This window comes from Anas platyrhynchos, chromosome 2, assembly GCF_047663525.1.
Source record: "Anas platyrhynchos isolate ZD024472 breed Pekin duck chromosome 2, IASCAAS_PekinDuck_T2T, whole genome shotgun sequence".
NCBI classification, from domain to species: Eukaryota; Metazoa; Chordata; class Aves; order Anseriformes; family Anatidae; genus Anas; species Anas platyrhynchos.
In genome coordinates, this window is record NC_092588.1 from 32,628,052 (window position 1) to 32,654,297 (window position 26,246).

The 26,246-nt window shown below is 38.3% G+C and overlaps 1 protein-coding gene across 1 annotated transcript in view; it reads right to left on the reverse strand.

Moving 5' to 3' along the window:
• Positions 1–1,204: 1,204 nt before the first annotated feature.
• Positions 1,205–26,246, reverse strand: part of PI15 (peptidase inhibitor 15) — a 30,953-nt gene continuing 5,911 nt past the window's right edge. Inside the window, exons 3-6 of the mRNA XM_005027810.6 lie at positions 10,753–10,871; positions 10,330–10,462; positions 10,062–10,177; positions 1,205–7,230 (exon numbers count right to left, since the gene is read on the reverse strand). Of these exons, the coding sequence (XP_005027867.1) occupies positions 7,095–7,230; positions 10,062–10,177; positions 10,330–10,462; positions 10,753–10,871 (504 nt within the window). The 3' untranslated portion in view covers positions 1,205–7,094. The remainder of the gene's footprint in view (positions 7,231–10,061; positions 10,178–10,329; positions 10,463–10,752; positions 10,872–26,246) is intronic.

The window sequence follows — 26,246 nt, forward strand, 5'->3', positions numbered from 1 at the left end:
TTGTGCAAGTAAAGCAAAATCAGAATTTCATTTGCTACTTTCCATTGGCAGGCAGGTGTTCAGCCACTTGCAGGAAAGCAGGGTTCATTAGGGATAATAGTTTATTGGGAAGACAAGTGCCATCATTCTGAACATTCTCCTACACCTTCCTTCCCCCAGATTTTACTGCTGAGTATGCCATCATATGGTGTGGTATGCCACAGTCAGTATATGTCAAATGTGCTGGTTCTGTATCCTCCCAGCTCCTTGTGCACCGCCAGTCTCCTCGCTGCCAGAGCATCATGAGAAGCAGAAAAGTCTTTGGGTCTGTGTAAGCACTATTCTGCAACAACTAAAGCATTAGTGTGTTATAAAGCATTATTTTCAACATTATTATTAGCACCGTACCAGTGACTAGGTAGAAAATTAACCCTATCTCAGCCAAAACCTGGACATTGTACAGGTTAGAATGAGTCCAGAGGAGGGCCACAAATATGATCAAGGGACTGAAGAACAAGTTCTATAAAGGCAGGTTGAGGGATTTGGGGTTGTTTAGCTCAGTGGAGAAGGCTCCACTGAGACCTTATAGCTTTCCAATACCTAAAGGGGGCCTATAGGAAAGCTAGGGAGTGACTCTTTGTCAGGGAGTGTAGTCATAGGGCAAGGAGTAATGGCTTTAAACTAAAAGAAGGGAGATTTAGATTAGATGTTAGAAAGAAATTATTTACTATGAGGGTGATGAGGCACTGGCATAGGTTGCCCAGAGAAGCTGTGGATGCCCCATCCCTAGAAGTGTTCAAGGCCAGTCTCGATGGGACTTTGAGCAAACTGGTCTAGTGGGAGGTATCCCTGCCAAGGGCAGAGGGGGGTGGAATTAGATGATCTTTAAGGTCGCTTCCAATCCAAGTCATTCTGTGATTCTAACATTCTATGATTGTCTTTGGACTGAGTTCCAGTTTGTCAGCTTACCCAGAGGCACAGAGGAAAACATCCCCTGACCACTAACTCTACTGAAGAGTTCAGGTTCTCAGTACTGTTATATGTCACAATTCTGGTGACTTCCAAGTATTTAATGAAGCTCACATATAAAGCATACACCTTTATATAAACATATTCAAACTGAATTCAGTTAGATATGTCTTCTACTAGCTCTCTGAAAACTTGTCTTCTCCACAGAGCAAATGAATAAAAGAAACAACAAAAGATGCCTCAAAAGAACATCAAGTGTAAGTATTGATCATTTCACTTATTTATTTAACTGCATAGATGTTACAAAATAGATCAAAATGACGTACATTTCTTTATAGTTTCAAAGTAGTAAAGGCTGAAACAGGGATACAAATTTATATCTCATGTATAGCATGTATATAGTACCAAACGACAATATGAAAAAAAACAGTATATTGTTCACTGTATGTGTTACACAAGCTTTCTTCTCAAAAAAAAAAAAAAAAAAAAAAAGATAAAATGTCACATACACAATTATTGGAAAAAAATAACGTCTAAACCAGAAATGTTGAAGATACATGAGAGGGGTAGAAAGGACATTTCACTGTATAAATACTTTTTTTTTTTTGGGGGGGGGGTGGGGATGGGGGAGCTTGGGTTCACATAGAAAGATTAAAAATGTAATTATTTTCCAATCCCCAGCACATTCAGTTCTCAGAAAAATCTTCCTTCCTTACTGTAAAGCATATAGAAGTAGAAAAGCAACTGTAAATGGTTTGCTTTTTAAATGAACCCTGCTTTTAAGCACCATTTATTACTTAGGAGCACCCTACATGAAACAAGATATTTAACTCCTCAGAGCTACTACCTTCCAAAATTACCACTCACTCTTGAAGAACAGGTTTTTTTACCTTAAATAACATATCTAAGATGATTTCTCACTTATGATGTACTGAAGCTCTAATGAGTTTGTAATATGATAAACAGCTGAGTGATTTGAAAAAGAATTGCTGTAGTGAGTTAAACATATAAGCTGAGGGACAGCCCTTCTATTCTCCTGCCGTCCAAAACAACCTAAGCATAATTTATAGGGATTGTCAGTATGAGGGGTATTAAAAGAATTTACAATCTGATTGCCAAATGATAAGATGCCAAAAGCTGCAGGAATAATAAATTCTTTTTCACTCTTAATTTTCTCTTTGGCAGAAGACAAGAAGATGATACTGAATTGAAACCATTTCAGTCTGGTTTTCTCACACTTCACACCTGGAGGAGCTCAGCAGAGTGGGGCAACTACCTAAAGTTTATGCCTGCTCCATTAACTTACATAAATTTTAGAATGCATTCCCTTATAATATGAGCAAAAGATTCTTCTCTAACAGAAAATAAATATATCCTGAGACAAACTCAGCAACTGAAGGTCAGCAAGAAAATCTTGAAGCCATCATTAGTAATGATATTTTTTTCTATGTTGAATCAATCAGATATGTTATTCTTTTTATTGCATTTTTCAATTTATTTTCTATTGAAATAAAGCAGTTTGAGAAGATTATTGTTATTTCAGTTTTCTATTGACAGTAATTTCATGCTCTTCTTAGAGCCTAAGAATTCTCTATTTTAAAAAGCACCATAAATATGCTGTGTGCTCAAATTCTGTGATATCATTTTATTCCAGAAGAAAAAAAAAAAAATCTTGAAAACAAAAAAATCTTGAAAACAAAAAAATCTTGAAATCTTTGCCCAATAATGGGCAAATTGCAAGCGTAATTTGGACCTTTAAAATCCATATTTTATTAGGCATCAGTAGAATGTATTATCTAAGTAAGGAGACTTCCACCCCCTACTTTTTGAGAACTGCTGAATCTGAAGTAATGTAATCAAAAATTCATCTGACATCTGAATAGCTGCCTTACCTCTTACTTTTAGAACTTTGTATGGTAGATAAGCAACAGCCAATATAATTTTGATTTAGTTCTGTATTTACAAATGACAAAAAATTAAGAAATGGAAGATTTTTGTGATGGACCACTTTTCTCAAAGATAATGGATAGACTAAGTCACATATCTTTAAAATCAAGGCCATAAACTTTAAAGAAAATTAACAAAATTTATATCTATTTCTTTAAAAAACAAAAACAACAAAAAAAAAACTTTTGGAAGTCAAATCTAATCTAAATATGTATTAGCATTCTTAACCACAAGAGGGCATCCATGCTTGCAACCAGATCCTCACAGGCAATCTATAAATACATATACCTATCTACCTATCTATCCATTTATCTATAAGATATGGATATATTTCTTTCTATTAGATCCTGGCTGTGTTATAGAGCACCTTTGCTCTGGAAGGTCTCCTCGTTCGGATTACTTTGGTATTTCCCCGTGTTGGTAGGGAACTTCAAGTCTCATTTTGCTGTCTCCAAATCTCTAGTGGAATTCACCTTTCTCAGCCCTATAAAGGTTATATCAACTCTCCTGTGGTCTTCACTGAGGCCTGGTCCAGCTCATCTCAAATTCAGAGTGGAACAAACTGATCTCAGAGAAGAGGAACACACAGCTTCTCAAGACTAAGTGTGCAAGGTCAAGCTTGGATTTTCTGAAGTCATTTATTACTCCAGAGAGAGGATTTGGGATCACTCAGATCTGCTCAGCATCAGTTTGAGATCATAGCTCTCAGAGGTCTTACTCTCCACATATTTTTTTCCACAGGCACCTCGCTGTTGTGATGATGTTTGTTTTGGTTTTGAACAGGAATACATTTTCTTCTCTGCTGCAAATAAAACTCTCATTAGAGCCTGAATAAACCATAAAAATGTAATTTGAAAGCATTATATGCTTAGCTGGAAAAGATCTCAAAAACCCTGGAGTGTATACAGTAATATTGGAAGTAAAACTCCTCTTCCACAAACATAGTGTATAACTTCAGCACCAGAACAAATAGGTTAGCACCAAAATGTATCAATTGCTACCCATCATCTGAAATGTTTAAATGAAGCAAAAAAAGAGAAAAAAATCACAAGCAGATATTATCGTATAAACAGTTGCACTCAATAGTTCATGACAACTACTTCATTATTACTCTTATACCTCTCACAGTATTTTGACCATGAATATTTTTAGCTTTATTCTAGTCTGTGTATACTTTCATAATTTTATATTTAGAATGGAACAAAAGTCTGAGCTAATTTCTTTGACAGCCAGGATTTCTTTAAAGGCACACCACTGTCCTCAGAAAGAATTACTACAAATATTTAAGGCTATGAGAATAGCAACCGGGGGTAGTTTGCTTCAGCATAACCTTGAACTCATCAAGAACTTTCATCAACATGTATCAGAGAACTGCTGAAAACATCTGAAGTTTTCAGCATATTTCAGTACTTCTGTTCCAGCAGCACTTTGCATCAGGCAAACAATCAGGCAGCCCTGACACTGGCAAGCAAAGTAGTTATTTGCTGTTGTTGTCATTATCCAACCCAAAAGAAAAATAAGATCAAAAGTGGGGAGATTCAGATAGTAAACTAATAATTAAATACAGTGGAAAGAAACATCTTGTGTGGTAATCAAATTTCTGATTTGCTGTAATTGTCTCCATTCAATTAAAAATATTCATCTAATGCTTGAGTGCTAGTGGCTGGTTTTATCAGGAGCTGCTCATAAGAAATAGCTTATACCCAGATAATTTTTTGCTGTTGTTAGTTACAGTGTGATTACAATAGTTAATGCCTAGCACCATTACAGGATGTTGTGAAAAACCTGTGAACCTATTTGTTAAAAGTGAAGTTTTCTATATCCACAGAAAACACAATATTCCACAAACTCAAGGTATTTGTAGCAAGTTAAAAAATAACAGATACAATAACATATATACCCGTTATAATAATTTCAGTTGAATTACAGAATTATAAATTAATTTACAACGTCTAGTCCTGTTTGGAAAGTGTACCGTACAACATATAAGTTGTAAGTTCCAAAGTGCATAGTCATTTCTTAATAGACCTACTGCTGTAGGCTCCATGACTTAACCTGAACTTTTGCTTATGCTCTGCTTCCTATCTTGTATATATGTTTAATAAATACAAGAAAATTTCAAGGTGCACTGTTCTAACTGTACTGTCTTTACCTCTGGGGAAGAATTCTTATGTGGAATAAAAATGTATCTGTTCCATGCATCTTTGTCAAAAGCTGTGCTAGCTGAGGACTAGTTACACATATAGTAGTTTTGTCTCACTGACTTTCAATGTGTATGTAAATGACACAAAGAGATTGTGTTTCACTCTCAAAACAGTACTGGATTTTACTCAGCCAAAGCGTTTCACTGAGCATTGGCTAAGTCCAGGTCCATTTGAAACCACAAAGAAAATCATACATATTATAATTTTTAGGATAAAAGTAGAATATTACATGTGTTGTCCCTTTAAAACATGGACACATATTAAGACAATATAATTCTCTGTTTATGGTCCTGTCAAATACAGGAGTGTCATTAATCAGAAGTCTGAAGAGCCACAGATCAGTTGCTGGCATTCTCTGAGGGATCATATTATGGACAGATGGAGAGGGTCTGGCATCTTTGTGTTTGTTTTTCTGTTTGTTTGTTTGTTTTAGCACCAATATGATATTTCATATTCTGGTAAAAGACTGTCTCAAACACCTTCAAAAGGTCTTAATTAGTGACTTAAAGACACATAGCACCAGTGGAATTATCCTCTGTTGTTCTGCTTGCTCTCCTCAATATTACTTTTCAAAGTTTGTAAATTTCAGAGGTCTAAATGTAGCAGTGCAAGCACAGTAAACATATATACTTAAAGTGGAGTACATTCCACCATGTAATATAAAGCCAAGACTCTGGGCTATTTCAATGGCATACTAGTTGTGGTAGACATTGGATTTCCTCCTTTTTACAATCTCTTTTTCAAGAGAACTACCTGTATAGTAGTCTAGCTTGAAATGTATGCCCTCTTTATGGGTGTATGCTATGGATTATAGTAAGCACACATAAGACGTTCAATTTTTTTATAGAAAGGGTATGAATAATTTGTTTTGTAATAATTCATACAGATATTTTCAGGAAATAGCAAAACATATTTTAAAGGGCACTGCCAATTGCTTTAGAAATTTGAAATATTTATCACAAATCTGTATGAAATTTTAAGGTCACTTAATTAATTTTTAATATTTTATTTGGAAATCCTATTGTCTACATTTAGGTTCATCTTAAAGTTTTACCTGGATGAGTTTCAGTCAGGGGATTAGCATATATACTGGTGAGATAATAGTGTAAAAGGCTTAGTTTGGATGTCATGTATTGATATAGACTGCTTTGTAGAAATATATTTATTTTCCTTCCTGTACAGGAAAAACTGCAGCAAAGCACATTTATACCATCGTGAATGTAATGTTCAAAAACACGGGAATATAAAGTTTGGCTGTACTGATTATACCAGTATATATATAGTGATGTAGCTTTCTACCTAGATAAGATTATGCATGTGAGTTAACAGCTACTGCCTCTTGGCCGGTGTGGTTTCTTATTCTACTTTTCCTGTCCGCACACAGGCATCATTGATGATAGCAGCAGCCGTGTGCTGAACTCTTGAAACACTATAAATGAATTAATGTTGTGCATGAGGTAGGTAATATCCTGCAGTTTCTCTTGCACATATGTTTTCCTCTGCTCAGAGTCCCATTGACACTGCAGATGAAAGCACAGGTGTAAATGGGAAGAAACATTGGTAATGTGAGGACAAATTGTTTCTTTGCATGTCACACTCCATTTTTAAAGCACAGTATTAAACAATGACCCATCTCTTTCTAGACCTATTATTTTTAAAAGGACATTATATTTTAAGTATAAGTTGACAGTACCTTTCCATGTGCTTTTAACGGAACCTATCTTCAGGAAGCTACACTTGCTAAGGTGAAAATTAGTTTGTTCACCTTTACAAAATGTTCATCTAAACAGGTTAACGTGAGTCATAAATCCCAAAGGGTTTAAAACAAATTATACTATACTTTGAAAGCTAATTATACAAAAGAATACAAAAAGAAAACATCAGAGTATTATTACAGGATCTCTCTCTATATAACATGTGCAAAATTCAATATACAAGCTTCTTGTTACTCATCCATTTTTTTTTGTTTTGTTTTTAAATAATGTAAACATTAACTTATTTAAACCAATATAAGTAATTTGATGTTACTCCTGGGAAACAAAGGTTGTTGGTACAAGAGCCTCCATAGCTTGGAGGGCAAGCAGAACACGGCACTCCTACTTTATATGGTGCTTCTCCAATCCAATTCCCCCTGAAAATAAGAAAGGAAACAAAATACTTAGCAATTTGAGAGAGGAAGAACAAATATTCATTAACAGCACGTGTTTTGAGTGATTAAAGTGAATGTTTTGCATGATATCCTACAAATGCTCCATTACTGAAAACATACATGAATATATTTCTATAGGTTACTGATGGAAAAATAATATACTGATCCCCCCAAAAAAAGCAGTAGAAGAATGACCATGTCATCCCAGGACAGTGGTTCATTCCATATCCTTTATATGTCTTCAGTGAGCATCAGGTTTCATTGCCTTGGGTCCACATTGTGAAGCTCTGAGGCTGAATTCACAGTTCAAAAAAAAAAATTAAAAAAAAAAGGAAGATGACAAGTATTAATACAGTAATAATAATAATATATTAAAAAGAACTATATTGGGGCACTTGTAACTTGTAGGGGCCTCAGGTATTAATGGGAGGTGGAGGGCTCCCACTTGGTGAATAGATCTCTAGAGTTTGTGACAGAGCCCTGGGGAAAAAGAATAGAAGGCTGGAGAGTGGTCCAGACTTAGAGGTAACTGGAAGATCTAGAAATGCCTGAAAAACATTTTCAGACTTTTAGGTGCTTATATAAATTCCCAGGCTTTTAAAGTGAGGTAGGCAAAAAGTTAAAATTAGATTTCCATTTAAACATTAAGTCTCACTCATGAGAGATCTTTCCTCTAGTTTGCATGGGACATGATATACCAGTGTGTAACAAAATTATTTATGCAACATTTTCTCATCCCCCCACCTCCCAGACAATAACACTGGATCAAAGGCCCTGGTTTGGATTGTGCCTTGGAAGAAAGCAAGAATCTCTCAAATAATTTGCTCGTTTCTACTTCTCTTCCAAATGGGTACAGCAGACTGAGTGCTCAGGAAATATATTTAGTTTGATAACAGATACGGAAATCCAGGAAGAGTTTGCTGAAAGCTGATTTCTGCTTCACTTTCAATGCAACACATGGCTGACTTCTGTGAGTCCATTCTAGTTAACCAGGTGCAGGATCTTTGTAAATTTTGTAATTATCCTCCTTAACCTTTCTTTTTTTTCTCCTGATTTCTGAAGCATATGTATTTTTTCAGCATTACAACATGGTATTAGTGAAAGTTATTGGAGTTTTAAACCCCAAATCTTTACCAAATTCCAATCTTAATAACTCAAGTAGGTAATAATAACATCTCCTTCTCCTTTAGAGAAGCTTCTGATGTTCTGTGTTACTCAGACAGATGCAGCCTTTATTGACTGAGAAAGAGACTTCAGAATGTATGCTCCAGGTCTCTAAACTCAGTGTCCTTAACTGAATTTTAATTAACTCTTAGGAATATAACCTTAAACCAGGGAAGTCCACTTAGTACTCTTTCTTGCGACTGTGCAAGAAGTAGATGTCAAAACCCTGATTCTACAACCTAAGAAACAAATAAATACTGAAAAATCTCCTCCAGAGAAGAAGATTGTAACTCCAGGTTTTGGTTTGCCTTTTGAGAAACATGGATTTTTAGGCTGCAAAAATATAAAATGTCTTTAATTGCTACCTGATAGATAAACAGTGTGCCAATTTTCAGTAATGCCTAATGCTTGAAACCATTCTTTTGCTGTTTCTTAACACAATGAGAGATTTATCCTAGGAAGATTTTTTTTTGTTTTTCCAAATTGAGTGATACAAAAAATAGTATCTGTGTTTCTCTTATAAACTTTGATTTCAGTTCAGTTTTTGTTGCCTGATAACCCTCATCTTCATTTCTTAACATCCTTTTATAGTATATATTAAAGAGAAAAGAAAAAAGAGATATTTATTTCCAAAGGAAAAGAGCCATTTTTTCAAGCCAGTTTTCTTAGTAAATCCTATCTTCTTTTAATTTGCAAAATCTTTAAAACTTCTTTTACTCATGTATCAGCTAGAATAATGACATATTCATGCATATTCTTTACCACAAATGGACCTGTGCCTGGACCAAAATTTTATGGAAAACATGCTCAGTTAATTATACTTAGCCTTCTATACAGAACTATGTCTCTGCCTATTATATATTAAATGAATGGTCAGAGAGACCATTCATTTACACTGTCCATGTTACTTCTGAAGCACTGGTCCAAACCAAACCTTAAATTGAAGCTCTCCCCGATCCACACTTTAGTGATTCATTCTGCACCCAGACATGCACTTGAGTTGATGTCTAGTGAACACTGGGGAAAAAAATAATTTCTTCATTTCAACCTAACACAGACTATCACAGCTATCTCATAATAGGGGTCATCCACAGGTGACTATGACAGATAATTTGATGGACCCAAATTTGAAAGGTAAGATGAGATTTGTAGACACTGAGCTTTATAGAAAAGTCTATGCTAGGGCTGCCCTTATGCAGCATGGTTATAAGCAAAGGTGTCCTGTGGGCAAAAACATGGGTTCACAGTAAATCAACAGCTTGATACACAGTCCTGTAGCTTACCTGAGGAAGTCTAACTCATATAGCAGTATGCAACAGAGTGAAGAAATGAGGAATTAAAAGTAAAGCTAAGCAAACACATACGAAGAGGACAAGGAGAATGGTGACAGTAATAATCATAAAAAATAACTGTTTTTTTTCTTTTGTTCTGTGCATATCAGGTTATTTTTTTCTCTCTTTTTTTCTCTTTGTATACCAAAGACACGCATTTGCAACATGTTCAAATGTGATGTTAGAATGAATGAGCAGTCTGCAGAAAAAAAGCATAAATAGAGATCAGGCTGCAGAAAAATGAGTAAGCAGTCCTATGAGAATACCCAAACATGCATGCAGTATAAAAATAAACAATATTAAAAGAAAGTAACTCACTTTGGGGCATAGTTGCATACCAAGTAAACAGCTCGTCGCCAAACAGATCCCCAGACGTTCATATTGTGGCATGTGTGGATTGCACAGCCTATACGGTTGGAAGTGGCCCAAACCATCTGAATAAATATTCATTATTGGTGAAGTCCAAATTGAAAAGAAATACATATGCATTATATATACATTTATATGACAGAAAGCTATAAATACATCACAGAAAAGTCCATCTTTGGACAGAACATTTTGAATAGAAGAATGTAATTTATGTAACCTGTGTGTAATGGGTGCACATGGGTCCATAGCATCGCATGGGACACCTGGGGTTGCAATCCTGAGGATAAGGGAAAGCATAATCCTTCACCTCATCGTACCATGGCTTTACCAGCTGGAGAATAGATCGATACCTATGTTTATTTAAAAGGCAGAAAGAAAAATATGTCATTTCAGATTAAGGTACTTTGGAACTTTCTTCTGCCAATCCCCATGATGCAAGTCACCTAAAAGTACATTTCTCAAAACATCATTAGGAGCATAGTATTAAGCCAATACCCAACCCAAGTGAAAAATCTCTGTGAATTATAGATGGATATCAATTATTGCTATAATACTGGATGAGTCTTGTATCAGTTTAAGATCTGAATCCCAAAGGCTTTACAAAGGGTAACAAAATAACTATTTCGTAGGATTTGCTTACCTTCCAGTTCTTACAGACAGGTTCTGGCCCAAGAATCTCAGTAAGTAGGAAGGTCCATGGTCCCAAATGCAAGTAGCAGCCCAAGCCTCTGCAGATTTGGCCAGAGTTTCATCCCAAACCTGACAAAATAATCACAGAATCACAGAATTTCTAGGTTGGAAGAGACCTCAAGATCATCGAGTCCAACCTCTAACCTAACACTAACAGTCCCCACTAAACCATATCCCTAAGCTCTACATCTAAACGTCTTTTAAAGACTTCCAGGGATGGTGACTCCACCACTTCCCTGGACATCCTGTTCCAATGTCTCACAACCCTTTCGGCAAAGAAGTTCTTCCTAACATCCAACCTAAAACTCCCCTGGCACAACTTTAGCCCATTCCCCCACATTCTGTCACCAGGCACATAGAATCATAGAATCATAGAATATCCTGAGTTGGAAGGGACCCTTAAGGATCATCAAGTCCAACTCTTGACACCGCACAGGTCTACCCAAGTTCAGACCATGTGACTAAGTGCACAGTCCAATCTCTTCTTAAATTCAGTCAGGCTCGGTGCAGTGACCACTTCCCTGGGGAGCCTGTTCCAGTGTGCAACCACTCTCTCTGTGAAGAACCCCTTCCTGATGTCCAGCCTAAACTTCCCCTGCCTCAGCTTAACTCCATTCCCGCGGGTCCTGTCGCTGGTGTTAATGGAGAAAAGGTCTCCTGCCTCTCGACACCCCCTTACGAGGAAGTTGTAGACTGCGATGAGGTCTCCCCTCAGCCTCCTCTTCTCCAGGCTGAACAGGCCCAGTGCCCTCAGCCGTTCCTCGTACGTCTTCCCCTCCAGGCCTTTCACCATCTTCGTAGCCCTCCTCTGGACACTCTCCAACAGTTTCATGTCCTTTTTATACTGTGGTGCCCAGAACTGCACACAGTACTCGAGGTGAGGCCGCACCAGCGCAGAGTAGAGCGGGACAATCACCTCCCTCGACCTACTAGCGATGCCGTGCTTGATGCACCCCAGGACACGGTTGGCCCTCCTGGCTGCCAGGGCACACTGCTGGCTCATATTCAACTTGCTGTCTACCACGACCCCCAGATCCCTCTCTTCTAGGCTGCTCTCCAGCGTCTCATCGCCCAGTCTGTACGTGCAGCCAGGGTTTCCCCGTCCCAGGTGCAGGACCCGGCACTTGCTCTTATTGAACTTCATGCGGTTGGCGATCGCCCAGCTCTCCAACCTATCCAGATCCCTCTGCAAGGCCTTTCCACCCTCATTTGAGTCCACAACTCCTCCAAGTTTGGTGTCATCAGCAAACTTGCTCAAAATGCCTTCTATTCCTACATCCAGATCGTTTATAAAAATATTGAAAAGTACCGGCCCTAAAATGGAGCCTTGAGGGACCCCACTGGTGACCGCCCGCCAGCCTGACGCAGCCCCATTCACCATAACCCTTTGGGCCCTGCCCGTTAGCCAATTGCTCACCCATCGTATGATGTTTTTATTTAGCTGTATGCTGGACATTTTGTCCAGTAGGATCCTATGGGAAACCGTGTCAAAAGCCTTGCTGAAGTCCAAAAAAATCACATCAGCTGGTTTCCCTTGGTCCACCATACGGGTGATCTTATCATAAAAGGAAATCAGGTTAGTTAGGCAGGACCTACCCTTCACAAACCCATGTTGGCTGGGACCAATGACTGCTTTGTCCCCCAGGTGCGCCTCAATACGTTCGAGAACCATCTTCTCCATGATTTTACCAGGCACTGACGTGAGACTGACAGGCCTGTAATTGCTAGGGTCTTCTTTCTGACCCTTCTTGAAAATCGGCACAACATTTGCCAGCTTCCAGTCTACCGGGACCTCTCCAGACTCCCAGGATCGTTGAAAAATAATTGAGAGAGGTTCCGCGATGACGTCCGCCAGCTCCTTCAGCACCCGGGGATGAATCCCATCCGGACCCATGGACTTGTAGGGATCCAGGTGGAGTAGCAGATCCCGCACACGTTCAGGGTCGGTCGGGAGTTTGTCATCCCCACCGTCCCGGTCCTCCAGCTCGGGGCACCCTGGGTCCCGAAGCCCATCATCGGCATTGAAGACAGAGGCAAAGAAGGCGTTAAGCGTCTCTGCTTTGCCTATGTCATCGTCTGTGAGAAGACCTTCCCTGTCAAGGAGCGGCCCTATGTATTCTTTAGTTCTCCTTTTTCCATTCACATATCTAAAAAAACCCTTTTTATTTTCTCTCACAGACACAGCCAGCTTCAACTCTAGGTGTGCTTTAGCCACACGAATTTTCTTCCTACAGACACGAGCAGCATCCCTGTATTCTTTCCATGTCACCCGGCCCTCCTTCCAGTAGCGAAACACTCTCTGTTTCCGCCTAATCTCCATTAGAATGTTCCTGGTCAGCCACGCCGGCCTCCTGCCCCGCCTGCCTGACTTGCGATATTTAGGAATCGCCTGATCTTGTGCTTCTAGGAGGCATCGCTTAAAGAGTGACCAGCACTGGTGGACATCAAGGCCTTCAAGAGCAGCTTCCCAGGGGACCTTGCTGACTAGTTCCCCGAGCAGCCTGAAGTCCGCCTTCCCCATATCTAGGGATGAGGTTTTGGTGGCACTTTTCCTTCTGTCACCGTAAATTTTGAACTCAACCACTTCATGGTCGCTATGACCGAGGCGGCCACCAATCACCACATCTCCCACCAGACCCTCTCTGTTTTCTAGCAACAGGGAGAACAGGCCAACCCCCACCTTGCTACAGCCTCCTTTAAGGTATCTGTAGAGAGTGATAAGGTCGCCCCTGAGCCTCCTTTTCTCCAGGCTGAACAAGCCCAGCTCCCTCAGCCACTCCTCGTAGGACTTGTTCTCCAGGCCCCTCACCAGCTTCGTCACCCTTCTCTGGACCCGCTCAAGCACCTCGATGTCCTTCTTGTAGCGAGGGGCCCAAAACTGAACACAGTACTCGAGGTGCAGCCTCACCAGAGCCGAGTACAGGGGGACGATCACCTCCCTAGCCCTGCTGGTCACACTGTTTCTTATGCAAGCCAGGATGCTGTTGGCCTTCTTGGCCACCTGAGCACACTGCTGGCTCATATTCAGCCGACTATCAACCATCACTCCCAGGTCCTTCTCTGCCTGGCAGCTCTCCAAACACTCATCTCCCAGCCTGTAGCTCTGCTTGGGGTTATTGCGCCCCAGGTGCAGGACCCGGCACTTGGCCTTGTTGAACTTCATGCAGTTGACCTCAGCCCATCGGTGCAGCCTATCCAGATCCTCCTGCAGAGCCTTCCTACCCTCGAGCAGATCGACACATGCACATAGCTTGGTGTCATCTGCAAACTTACTGAGGGTGCACTCAATGCCCTCATCCAGATCATTGATGAAGATATTAAAGAGGACCGACCCCAGCACCAGTAAAAGTACCAGTAGGCAGTAGTATGCAGAAAAAAAAAAAAAAGAAAAAAAAAAAAAAAAGCAATCATGGTGAAAGAATATAACACATATCTTAAGTCAAAAACATACTTAAGAAAAAACAGATTTATAACCTAGGCAAAGACCTCCTGAATCCAGAAAATCATGGGTCAGCACAGTAACAGCAACAGTATTTCAGCATTTGCCTTAAAGGTAGGCAGAATCCCTGCCTATATCATCAGAGGAAGGCAGGTATTCATATCTCTCCTTTTTATCTGGAGCAGGCATTCACCTGCCATTTTCCCTCCTGAATTTATGAGATCCATGTGTGGAGGGGAGTGAAACATTGGATAGAACACAGAAGGTTAAAGAGAAGTACAGGCGCATAGGGAAGAAAAGTTCAGCACAGGTATTACATACCCTGCAAAACCCCAACATTTTTGAAATAGGATCTCAGGAATATCTATAGCCAGCGAGAGTGTGTGTGGCAGCTTTTCATATTTGAGGCCACAAGGTCAAGAAAAGAGATTCCATAAAAACAAAGACTGTGGGTAGTTTCCAGGTGCAGTATGAGTTTCACTACTTTGTTCTGTGTTCGAGCTGACACTGCTACCTGACTGAAATAAAAAGATAGCAGTTCGGTAAGAAGACCTGTTTCAACTTCTTATGTTCTAGTCCAGTGGTAAAAACATGACAGTAACACTGTCTCCTTTATATACTTTGCGTGTTTGCTTACATGCTGTTTTTTCCACAACAAATAGGCTGGCCTCAGCAATAACACAGTTATCATCATTAGAACCTGCTGCACCACTGGAGCTCCAGATGAAGAATATCCTACCATGCATAAATATCTAAGTGTTTAAGTGACACCCAAATAGGCTCTAGATCCTGGAATTAGACATGAATTTTGAATAATCCGTTTGGACTGTTTTGGTGCAGGAGAGTTTTAGTGAATTACAGGTAGAAAAGCAGGAACAAAATATGGTAAAAATGCTTACCCAGCCCATTACATCTTTTTATACACAAAGTTAAACTCATAAATCTCGACTGGTTACGAAATAAAGAGTATGTTCTGTGAAGTATGAAATAAGAAGCAAAGTCAGAAATAAACTTATCAAAGGATAAGGTGGCCCACAACACAAATATTTTCTGTACTATGTGCTAATACAGATTTCCAAAACACTGATTTCATAGTTTTAAGTTCCCAAAAAATCTCAGAGTGAATGAGCTGACCACAGATCATGAACTTGGACATTAATTTACGTCCCTGACTCTGCCTGGTAGTTTGTGACATTTCTCTAAGTGAACAGAACAAACTTTAGTAAATTTTATGGAATTGCCATTATCATTCAACAAAGCTTTTCCGAATATGGAGTGGGTGAGGTACTTCCTAGATTAAAGCTGAAGAAGTGCAACACAGATCAATATGAACCCTTAGCACAAATGATCTTCAAGTTGAATCACCTTAGGGAAAGTAAGATAGTGGTGGTTAAAGGAGAGATTTACTTTACATTTTGATCATGAAATGTCCCAGACTGAAGTCAGAGAAAATCACCAGTAAAAAGGACAAAACAGAAGAGTTAGGAAGAAGCATACTAAGAAGGAATAGTCTTTGAGCCAGAGAGAGCTTTGACTTTACCTCTGAAAAATGAAGGGAGTTTCTCAGAGGATTTTCATGGAGGAGATATATCTATACCTTAGGTAAAGAAGGCTAAGCTGGCACGCTACCATACAAAAGAAAGGGACCTGGAGCTGCTTTGGCACTGTCCATAACCCAGAGAATGCTCCAGTGTCCAAGAGGAAGAAAACTGTACAGATATTTGTTCTGATTTCTATCTCTGCTGTTAAGCCAAATAGCTGAATGCAGCCAGCATAAAAATAACCCTTTATAATCTCTGTGGTTTAACAGTGGTCCCAAAAAGAGGGCTAAAAGAGGAGGCAACAGTAGGCACTAGCATAAAAGTGTGCATGGGAAGTGTGCTTGAGAGGCCAGGGCCACAGACGATGCTTGGAGCTGCCCAGGCCCAGGGGAATGGAGAAGCATATGAACCCAGCATGTGGGTCCAAACACAGCTGCCTGGTGTGCATCCATAATGGGCAGCTCAGCCAGTACAGTGACACCCCATAAACACTCTCCTTTGCTGAGATTAATCATGCCTCTGGCATGAGTGCTCTCTGCCAGGAGGCTGAACATGAGGTTTGTGTGCTTGCTCCCAAGTGACCTGGCTGCAGTCCCACAATAATTTGAATGTGTACTGTATTTGCACAAATAGCACCAAGCTCCTGCTTTTCACCCAGCGTATTTTTGCATACTGAATTGCCCTGCAAAGTAGTATGTTAGCTGTTTAAAAGAACTGTGAAGACTGGATTAGGTTTTCACCATTAATACCCTCTAAAAACTGGGCATTCTTCCCCCTTGAACAGTGAGAACATTGGTAATCCACTTTCTTTCTCTTTAGCTTCATTTTCTGGTTCTCAGAAATCATTTGCAGCATTAGACTGGGAAAGTTATATGGGGTTGTTTCAAACTCATTTAAAAATCATGGGTTTGGCAGGTAAACATTACTGCGATATATATATATATTTCACTCTTCTTGCCGTTATCTACTCAATCTCAACCATTCTCTGAACATATGACATTTTTGGCCAACATGAAAGAGAAAGAGAAAATATAATCACTGAATAAGGAATAAAGGGGGAGGGAGAGAGAGGAGGGAGGGAGTATCAGCAGCAGCTTCTTTTAATTACCTCCACTCCTTCATTAACAGGCTGGTGAATTTCCCTTTTATGGAGTCCCCTTCTACTAGGCAAATCATTTGGATTTCATGGGAGAGAACAAAACACTTCACCAGAAACTTTTTTTTTTCCTCCTCCCTCTCTCTCTCAGAAAAGTGATCTCAGTACATTTAGGACTACCTCTAGATCCTCTGCACAAGTAAAGGCAAATAATATAGGCTGAGGCAGAAAAAAATGATTGTGAATCAGATAAAAATTATCTTATAATGATCTAAAATCTAAACTTTCTAAACTGCGAGAGACTGCACTGCTAGTTCTCCCCTTTCAAAAGAAGTCTGATCCTGAGTCAACACTTATATTAATTTTTATCTCAGTTTGGTCCCATTTTGGGCATGTAGGACAACGCGGCAAATGGATTTATGGCTTTTTGAACATGTAAGGCTTAACTGTTATACACAAAGAAATAGGATATATGGAAATAGAAAAATATCCTAAAAAGAGAAACTGAAGTAACTCGAAAGACAGAGGGGCAGTTTCAGTGTGAGAAGAAATTAAAAAGCTAGCTGAATTTTAAACAATAAACAAATGTTTAAAAAGATCTGATAAATAAAATTTTAAACTGTGTAATGATGGCCAATACAGGCTTTCTATTAAATATGTCAGAGAAAGCTGCCTGATATGAACAAAAAATTGCAAAAAGGAAAAGGAAAAAGAAAAAAGATTTGCATGCAGAGTGGGTCAAGATCTGAGGATGTGACTCATCCTCGTACTAATCATGCAGGCTCACAGTGCCAAACTTTGCTCATTCTCTCCTCAGGGATAGCAAACCTTTGTTTGCTAAGTCATTAATGGTTGGGAAAGCAATTGTCTTCCTGCCACACAATATCCCTCCTGAACTCTCCAGACCATTGATTCGGTCGATCTCGGAAATCTCCTCCACCTGGAGAGGATCCTAACTGGATCTAACCAAGCTGTGATAGAGTTAAAGTGTCTCATCACACTTCCACTGGCAACTCGAAGTCAACATCCTTTGGCCAATTTATTTTTCTTTCTTCTGCCAATGACTATTTTCCTAGAAAGCTGTCTGACTGTGCTCTCTACACTGCTCTGTCTCCCTGAAAAACTACACTTCAAAACTACATTTCACTTGAAAATTGTCAAATGGACCGAATATAGGGAAGAGGCTAGTGCTTTTATACAGAGCATTTCCACACCAAGAAAGCTCTTTTCTGAGGTTCTATGAGGTTGTTGTAGGGTGTTCTGTGCACTCATACAACATGTGATCTAAGCATTAATAAAGTCAGTGGGAATTTTGTCAGTGAGGCTAGACTTTAACCCAAGGTTATCGTTTTCCCCACTCTGTAAACAAACAGTCAAATAAATTTTGTTATTCCAATAATCTATAATAAGCAATGGAGAATAAAATGAAATCTCTTTAATATTAAATGAAATTTCTCAAAGACCGCAAAGGAAGCTTCCTTTCTCAAAGAAAACCTTGTAAAGTGGGTCACGGTGCCCTCACACCTTTCTGTCTTTCTGTAGTTGTTTGCTGTCATTGTCACTCTTACATATGTAGAGGGGAGGGAGATGTCCTTTTGTTCTTTGCTGGGTTATCTTTTATTACCATAAGGTCCTAATCACCACTGTCCTCTTAGGTAATAAAATGATCATGAAGTTGAAGAAGCATTACAATGAAAAAAAAAAAAAAAACTAGAAGCAACTACAGTATTACAAAGACTTTTTCAAAACATTTGTAGAAGAATAACTGGCTGTTCCCTTTCCACATTGATAGCTATGCTTTAATTTGAAGAAAGGTGTATATAACCACTGTAACTATAAACTGAACTTAGAAACAAAATTCTTCCACTCTTTCTCACTGTGTCATAACTGTACTCGTAATATTTATAGTTCAAATGCAGTAGTTTTCTCTTTTGACCCTGATTAATACATGTCTTATGGGGCAAATCCTGATACAGAGGGGAAGCTAAAGCTGAAAGTAGTAGATTACTTCACACAGAAACTTCACTATTCTATCTGCAAGTAGAACACATTGAGTAAGTCTACATGAAACAGATTAAATGGAGCTTTCTTATTCTGCCTCACTTATTCTTATTGCAAACCTTCTAACGGACTGCTGAATTACTGTGAATATATCACTATGCTGGCTACATTTACCCTGTTGTATTTTTTTCAAGAATGAACACTAACTTTCATTGTTTACTGTCTTATTTGTAGTTTCTTATTTCTAGTTTTAAATGCACTACAGCAACATTTATTACCACATCTTGTATATGCAAACTTTGCTGAGAACATTTGTGAATGATGGATAAATGAAGTCATATATCCATTATTTAAACTATTCTGTCTGAAACAGAGTAGGGACTCAAGGCATCATTGTCAGTTTCTGGAGCTCACCTTCAGTGACAGTGAAATCAAGCCTCAGCCTTTTGAAGGTATTAAGGGATTGTGTCATTTCTGACCTGTAACTTTACCAATGCACGTGTGTGTGTGTATATACTATAGGTACAACTGTTCATAGGCAAAGTAATTAATGCCAAATCTTCCTTTACGGACTTTATCTTTCCACTGTGCACCACTCAGTATTGCTGTACAATAGGTTGGAGTCCTTGTAGTCTGGCTTCATAGTACCTGTACTATGTAATTCCATACAGGTCAGAAAAACTTTCTCTTGTGTAAGGTCTGACTCAGGACCTGTGCATATCAGTAGAGCTCATCATACAACTGCTTTTTCCTTGATTAACCTCAGTGAGGTGGTCCAAATATAAGCTACACAACATTTATGCCAGGAACCAATATTAAAACATTGGGCTCCAAGTTGCCTTCGTGAGATGTCAGCTTGCAGCCCACAGAACTCTAGGATGTGATCTTTCTTTCTGAGAATTCAGCTTGGCCAACCAAAGGACTGCCAACACCTGGAGAAAAGGCTATGTCAGGTGATATTCTGAGAGATTTTCCATAGCTCGAAGAACCAGAAACATACTACATTATGAAAGTACATTTAATGAAAGATCCTAATTTTCTGAATTGTCTGAAAAGCTCAAACAGAACAGTGGCAATGTATTACTATTACTTCAGTTTCCTGATCACACACCTCGAGGTTTCTTATTGCTTTAGAGAGAACATTTTAAATATTTTGATACAAAAAAAGACAGAGAGGGTTTCCTTCCCCTGCCAAGGCCTTCTCTCATATTTTGAGTGCTGCAAATGAGTTCTAAGATGTTTTAGGTCATGCAAACTATGGCTAGCTAAGTCAAGAAAGGAAAGGACAAATGTCTTGAAAATCGCATTGACCCTTGACAGATGCTTTTCTTTTGATAAACTGACAATACCTACCCCTGCAAAGGTAAAACTGCTATATTCTTAAATTGCTTTTATATATAGCAGAATATACTAGTTACTTGTTTCCTATTTCTGCAATATATCATCTCCTCATTTGAAAAATAAGGATCTCAACATTTCATAGGTTTTCAATAGGAGAGAAAAAAAAAAAAAGAAAAAAAAAACAACAAGCAAACAAACAAAAGCCATTTTTACTATATAAATATGAATATGTGTGCCTGTTTCTCTTGCAACTCTTCAACATACTATCAAAGAAAAATAATAAAAACAAAATCATGATTTTCATTTTCCATGTTGCCGGTATTTATCCTCAAATTTTTTATCTGACTGGTAAAATCTGTAAGAGACGGTCTGTTTTTTTGTTGTTGATGTGGTGTGTTGTGTTTTTTTTCCTCATAAAGCAATTAATGCCTTCTACCAAAGCCACCAGTAATATCTGTCAACACTACACTCCATTTGCAAGCCCTAAGAATAATTTCACATTGCCTTTTTCTAATGACTCACCACTTCAAGTGTAAAAATAAAATTTGCACAGATAAAATGTTTATTTCAATTTCCTTACAGGTAGACAAAAAAAAAAAATCTGATTCAAGCAGTGAAATAGCTTTCAAGTAAAACAGATACATAAAACAGTAACATGTTTAGAGCTAAAAAGGTAAATTAAAGACTTAATTTTTATTTGCCCCCACTAGAGAGGCCACACCTGAGAACATATAACTGATACATTCATCTGTAATGATATCCATTTGAAAGTTGTGTAAGTTAAGAATTAGGAAGCAGAAAGATTTAGGATCTGTTACTCCTGGAAAATGTAGAGTGAGAAAAAAATCAGTCTATCCCTTGGTAGTCCATTTCTTCATAATGCAAGCATTATTGAGATGTGGTTGACTATTTAGGTAAAGACGACTTTCTATGAGAAAGCTGAAACATTTTCATTTAACTTTTCTTGATTTCCTGATTTTCAGAGCCAAAAATTATCTGTTTTCTTTTCAGGGCAAACATATACCTTCCCTTCACAGTGCAGATTTCCAGTGACAAAAGAAAATACCAGGAAAAATATCTTGATCTGATTTAATGTGGCAATACCCTTATACACTCCTTGCTGTATAAGAGACACCATTACCAAAGCAAATTTAATTCTCTCCTTCTCTGCAAATATCCTGAAATCATTACTCATGGCAATGGATCACAAGACTTTGTGATCTAGACAAAAAGTGAGCAGAATATTTAGTAATACACTGTATTAAAGTGTTTCTCTTTCCTTGTGGATATCTGTGTAAACTGAAGCATTCAAGTTTACTGCCTTCAGTGTCCCAGAGATAACGTGGAAAAAACTAAGAAGTAGGAGCACTGCTTCCTTCAGATTGCCAGCAGGCATATTGTGTAGCTAGAAGAGATTCATTCACTGGGAAATAAAGATATATTTTCAACCTGGGCGAACAGAGGGTCTTCTAAAGATCATTTTAAAGCATTCAGACAATGCAGAACCATACTTCCATTCTTCTGCAGTCATCATAATCCTTAAACTTCCCTGACTCATCTTTGCCAGTACCACAGAAGCTCCCCTCACCTGCACAAGGTGCATTGCTTGAAATATTAAATACTAGCAGCAGTCCTCTGTACTTTACATTGGACTTTGTTGTGTTTGTTTGTTTTTAATGACGTATCAGCTGGGGTAATATTCTACTAATTTCCCAGTGGCAAAGCAAGTATTTTAAGCAAAACACACATCTCTCAGTCACTCACAATCCTCTCAAGAATCCCCCAGGGCACCCAGCAGTCAAGGGCTGCTGACCTTAATATTAAGCAAGCGTGCTGTGTCTCACCCCTTAACCTGCTGCCACCAGCTGTCCATCTGGAGTGACAAGCTCCAGATACTATATTAAGTTACATTTTGCAGTAATAATAATATAAAGTGGCAATTTGTCAGTTTTGGCATCTTATTTGTCATTAATATATGTTTACTCATACTAGTATCTTCAGATTTCTGTTTGGTACCAATAGCACAAACAAATCCACAGTAGTTCCTATCTACCTCAGAAGGTGGCCAGTAGGATCTTCTTCTAGCAGTGATCAAAAAATTAACCTTTCTATATCAGACTTCTGATTTTATTCTCTATTAACCCTGTTCTTTTGCTTGTTTGTCCAGCTGAAGATCAGCCACACTTATTTTCAGAATGGCAAAGAGTAGGAAAGAAGAAAACCTCAATTAAAACAGTTTCGACCTATGAGAAAAACATTGGGATGCTGAAAGATGAAATCCAACATTTCCAGCCCATCTGTGCAGCTGCACTCCACAGCTGCTAGTTCAAGTTCCAGAGTTAATTAGCAGATGTAGGCTCCTACCCCCAATATGCAGGTCTTGTCCTCATACGTTATTCATCTGTATATACTTGCACCGGCCATAATGCTCACACGTGTGGTGGCCATTTCTCAGAAATTCCACAGAAGCGTGCAGGGCATGCAGGAGTCCCTTGAACAGCTTCTTCCCTTCTCTTTTGTATAGTTGAACCTGTAGCTTTTTAAGGTTCAGGAATTTTCTGTAGGACCCCCCACCACATCCACTACCCTAAATTACAAAGCTTAATAAAACTACCCACCAGCCTTTCTACCTGCTCGCTTTTTCTAGAGTCACTGAAAGAGCCTCGTCTTTTTGCCTTCACTTTTTTCAATACATACTGTCATGAAAACATATGAGGTCATTGGAATTTATAGACAGATTTGGCAAACTTTTTGTATTTGTTTGGTCTCTGAGATCATTTGGACTCCAGGCGCTCTCTCTCTCTCTAAGAATACAAATACTTTTTGCTCTCAACTGCCACCTGTTAGACATTTTACTGTGCATACTGTAATTGGTGCCTACTGCATGTACACATCCTTCCCCATTAGGTAATAAATGGGTACCGTATTAGGTACTAATTAGAACTTTACACAGAAAATTCCCAAAGTCTGTCCCCTAGAGAAAAAGTCTTGATGGGAACTGCAGTTCTGTACTTTTTTTTGCAGATTGTATTAACACAGTTAATACATCAAGCTGCTTGTCCAATACTCCACTGCAACTCAAAGTAAAATTGTGCAATGGTTTATAGTCAATTTACTTTCATATAAACAAACCTCCAAACATCTGATTCACACTTTTGAAGGGCTCAGTATTAGAAGGTCTAACTTACAGAACTTAGGGCATCACCAAACAGATGTCCAAGAAAACTCATTGCCAGAAATTCTTTTCTTATGAAAATTCAAGACAATTTCAAGTCTGTATTTTATAGAAGTTTGTATTTCTGGTTGTCTATTTGGTGCAAATTCAAACTCCTATTATTTGAAGCTTGACCATTGCTAATACTCAATTTGTTTCTTCTAAAGCTTGTCCACATTTCTTATCATGTTTGGCACCAGGCTTTTAAGCAATAAGAAACAAAGAGAATTAGTAGGCTGTCATATTTAATAACAATAAGCTTCCCTGATATGCTATTATTTGTTTAGCTTTTGGAAAAGTTAAATATCAGAGCTACATATCTTAAAATATTTAGTGCTTTCCTAACCTACTGCAAGGCATGTTTTGGTTGGCAAGAGCTTATCACAGAACTGGTAACAAAAAGGACCAAACTTCATCTAGCTCCATGTCACCCTGACAGTTTGTCGTAAGTCTGAAGAGTAAAGTCTCTGACCTTTATCAATTTAAATATCATCTGTGCAAATTGCCTTTTATCTAAACCACAACATGTGAATAGAAAAAATATTTGTTTCATAGTGTAGTGTTTTGTTTCTCTTCTATACGGAAATAATCTACATTTTTTACTTTTTTATTACTAACCACCAAAGTTTTTCATTAAAACAAAAATGTTCTTAATTTCTTTAAAAGTTTTCAAAGAAAACACTTATTATTTTCAAAGTAGCTTTAACTGAAAGATATAGCAGCATGACATAAAAGAAAACACAGCTTCGTCTTTCTTCAGGATAAAGAGCAAGAACAATAGTTCTTTATTCTCATAAGAAGGCATCTCAATTTAAGATTGGTTTATCTTTATACAGATTAACAGATAACACTGTACAGATGGAGATGGAAAAACAGTTCACTTTCAGTTCAGTTAAAATAGACCTCAGACCCTGTCACAGGGTACCTGCAGATGCATTTGCAGGTGTAGGTGCCTGTGCTGATGGTTCTCTCCATCCTAAAGCAAGTGGTTATCTTGGGTTTGACATTCTTTGCTTTGGTTTTAGGAGACACTTTTCCATAGACTTGGACAGTCTATTCTCTTTTTCAGATCTTCTTTACAGATACAGAAAGAGGATAAAAATGTTGAGAAGTTTAAGGTTACTATCTTCTCCATTCATGTATGAAGCAAAGTGCTGTGTATTTTGGATTGAGATTCTTGTGAAAAATGCCCTGTCTCTGTTTTCAGCCAAAAAGTTCAAGAGGTGCTACATTTAATAATAAAGGAATGTCTAATTCTGAGGACCCTGGGCAGGCTGCTTTTCTATTAGAGACTTTACCAAGTTGTTTTTTGTTTGCTTAAACTCCTAGAAGGCTTTCTGCTAACACTAAATTTAAATAATGTAAATATTCTGTTTTAAAATATCATCAAGTGATGGGTGTTTTAAAAATACATACAAAACATTGGAAAGGAGGTCTCATAGCAAAACATATTCAACACAGTCATTCTTTATCATAGTATTTATCAACAATATAATTTCTGGGGAAGTTCTTCAGATATTTCAAGAAGTACTTTCCAGGAAAGGTCTTTTCTTTTCGTCTCCTAAGCAGGTCTTTCTGTCATTCTTCCTGAAAATAACTTGTGTCTTTTATACCTCACAGAGCTAGCATCAACTTTGTCTTCACCCTAAACACCAGTTTAGTTACTGATACTGAATGTGGTTCCTAGAGGTTTGTAGTTGAAATTCTGCTAGAAGAATGGGCAGCATCCTGTATCTCACTGATAGCCACTAATAGTAGTACAGTATTCCATTATTGAGAGTGGTGCAGTAGGAAATAGGTAAGTGGATAAATGCACCTGGTGGATAAAGGAAAGCTAGGTAACTCTACTCTGACAAAATTAAGAGAAAGTAACTCCATCTACTCTTGTCTTCTTTCAGCTTACTTTCAGATACCATGTTTTGCCTTTGCTGGGATAAAAGGCTGGATATGCTGTAAAATGACTGCTTCCTTTCAAAGTTGGCATGCAGACAGAAACCTCAAACTATAACCATAGAGATCAGTTCAATGCTTTCTGCTTTCTTTTAATTTCCTGAGAGGAATCATATTCGTGACATTCATTATCTTCAGACACGCCTGTTGGTGCATTGGGGCACCAGATGGAAGGGACACACTCAGCTGTCTAAACATAAATACAAGTCGTAGGAAGGAAAAACTGGAGCCAGTCAATATATTTCATCATTACACCCCACTTGCATTCACCTCACTTGTGAATCACCAGCACAGAGCAATCTAAAAGCTATGGCCAACTGAGAAAGGTGAATTACACTGGAGAAGCTCCAAGCTCCTTGGTATCGTTCCTCCTAGAAGACTACAGTGGAGTATACTTAGATTTACTTTGTGCTCTAGCATGATGAAAACCAGATTAAGATCTTTATGCCTTGGCTCATTTCAGCCTTCACTGTGTATATAGGATTTAAGGGAACAGATCTATTCAATGGAAAAAGTAGGTCTAGGGTTAATTCTTCATTGTATTATGGTACTTATCTCTTTAAACATGCGTAGTTAAATACATGTCTAACCTGGTTTGACACTGCTGTTCCCTTATCTAATAAAGAAGCTCTAAATAGAATGCAACAGTAATTGGCTCCAATATGCAGAAATATTATAAGACATGCACATGGAAATTAGGGAACCATTATATACATACATTACTAATGCAACTTAATTAATTCCAAGAAAACTGGCAGTAAATATATGAAAAATAATGTTTGAAATGAAACAAGGAGAGAAGTTCTACTGGACAGTTAAAGTGAATATAAAGATTAATTATCTGAGTTTTGGAAGGAAATAT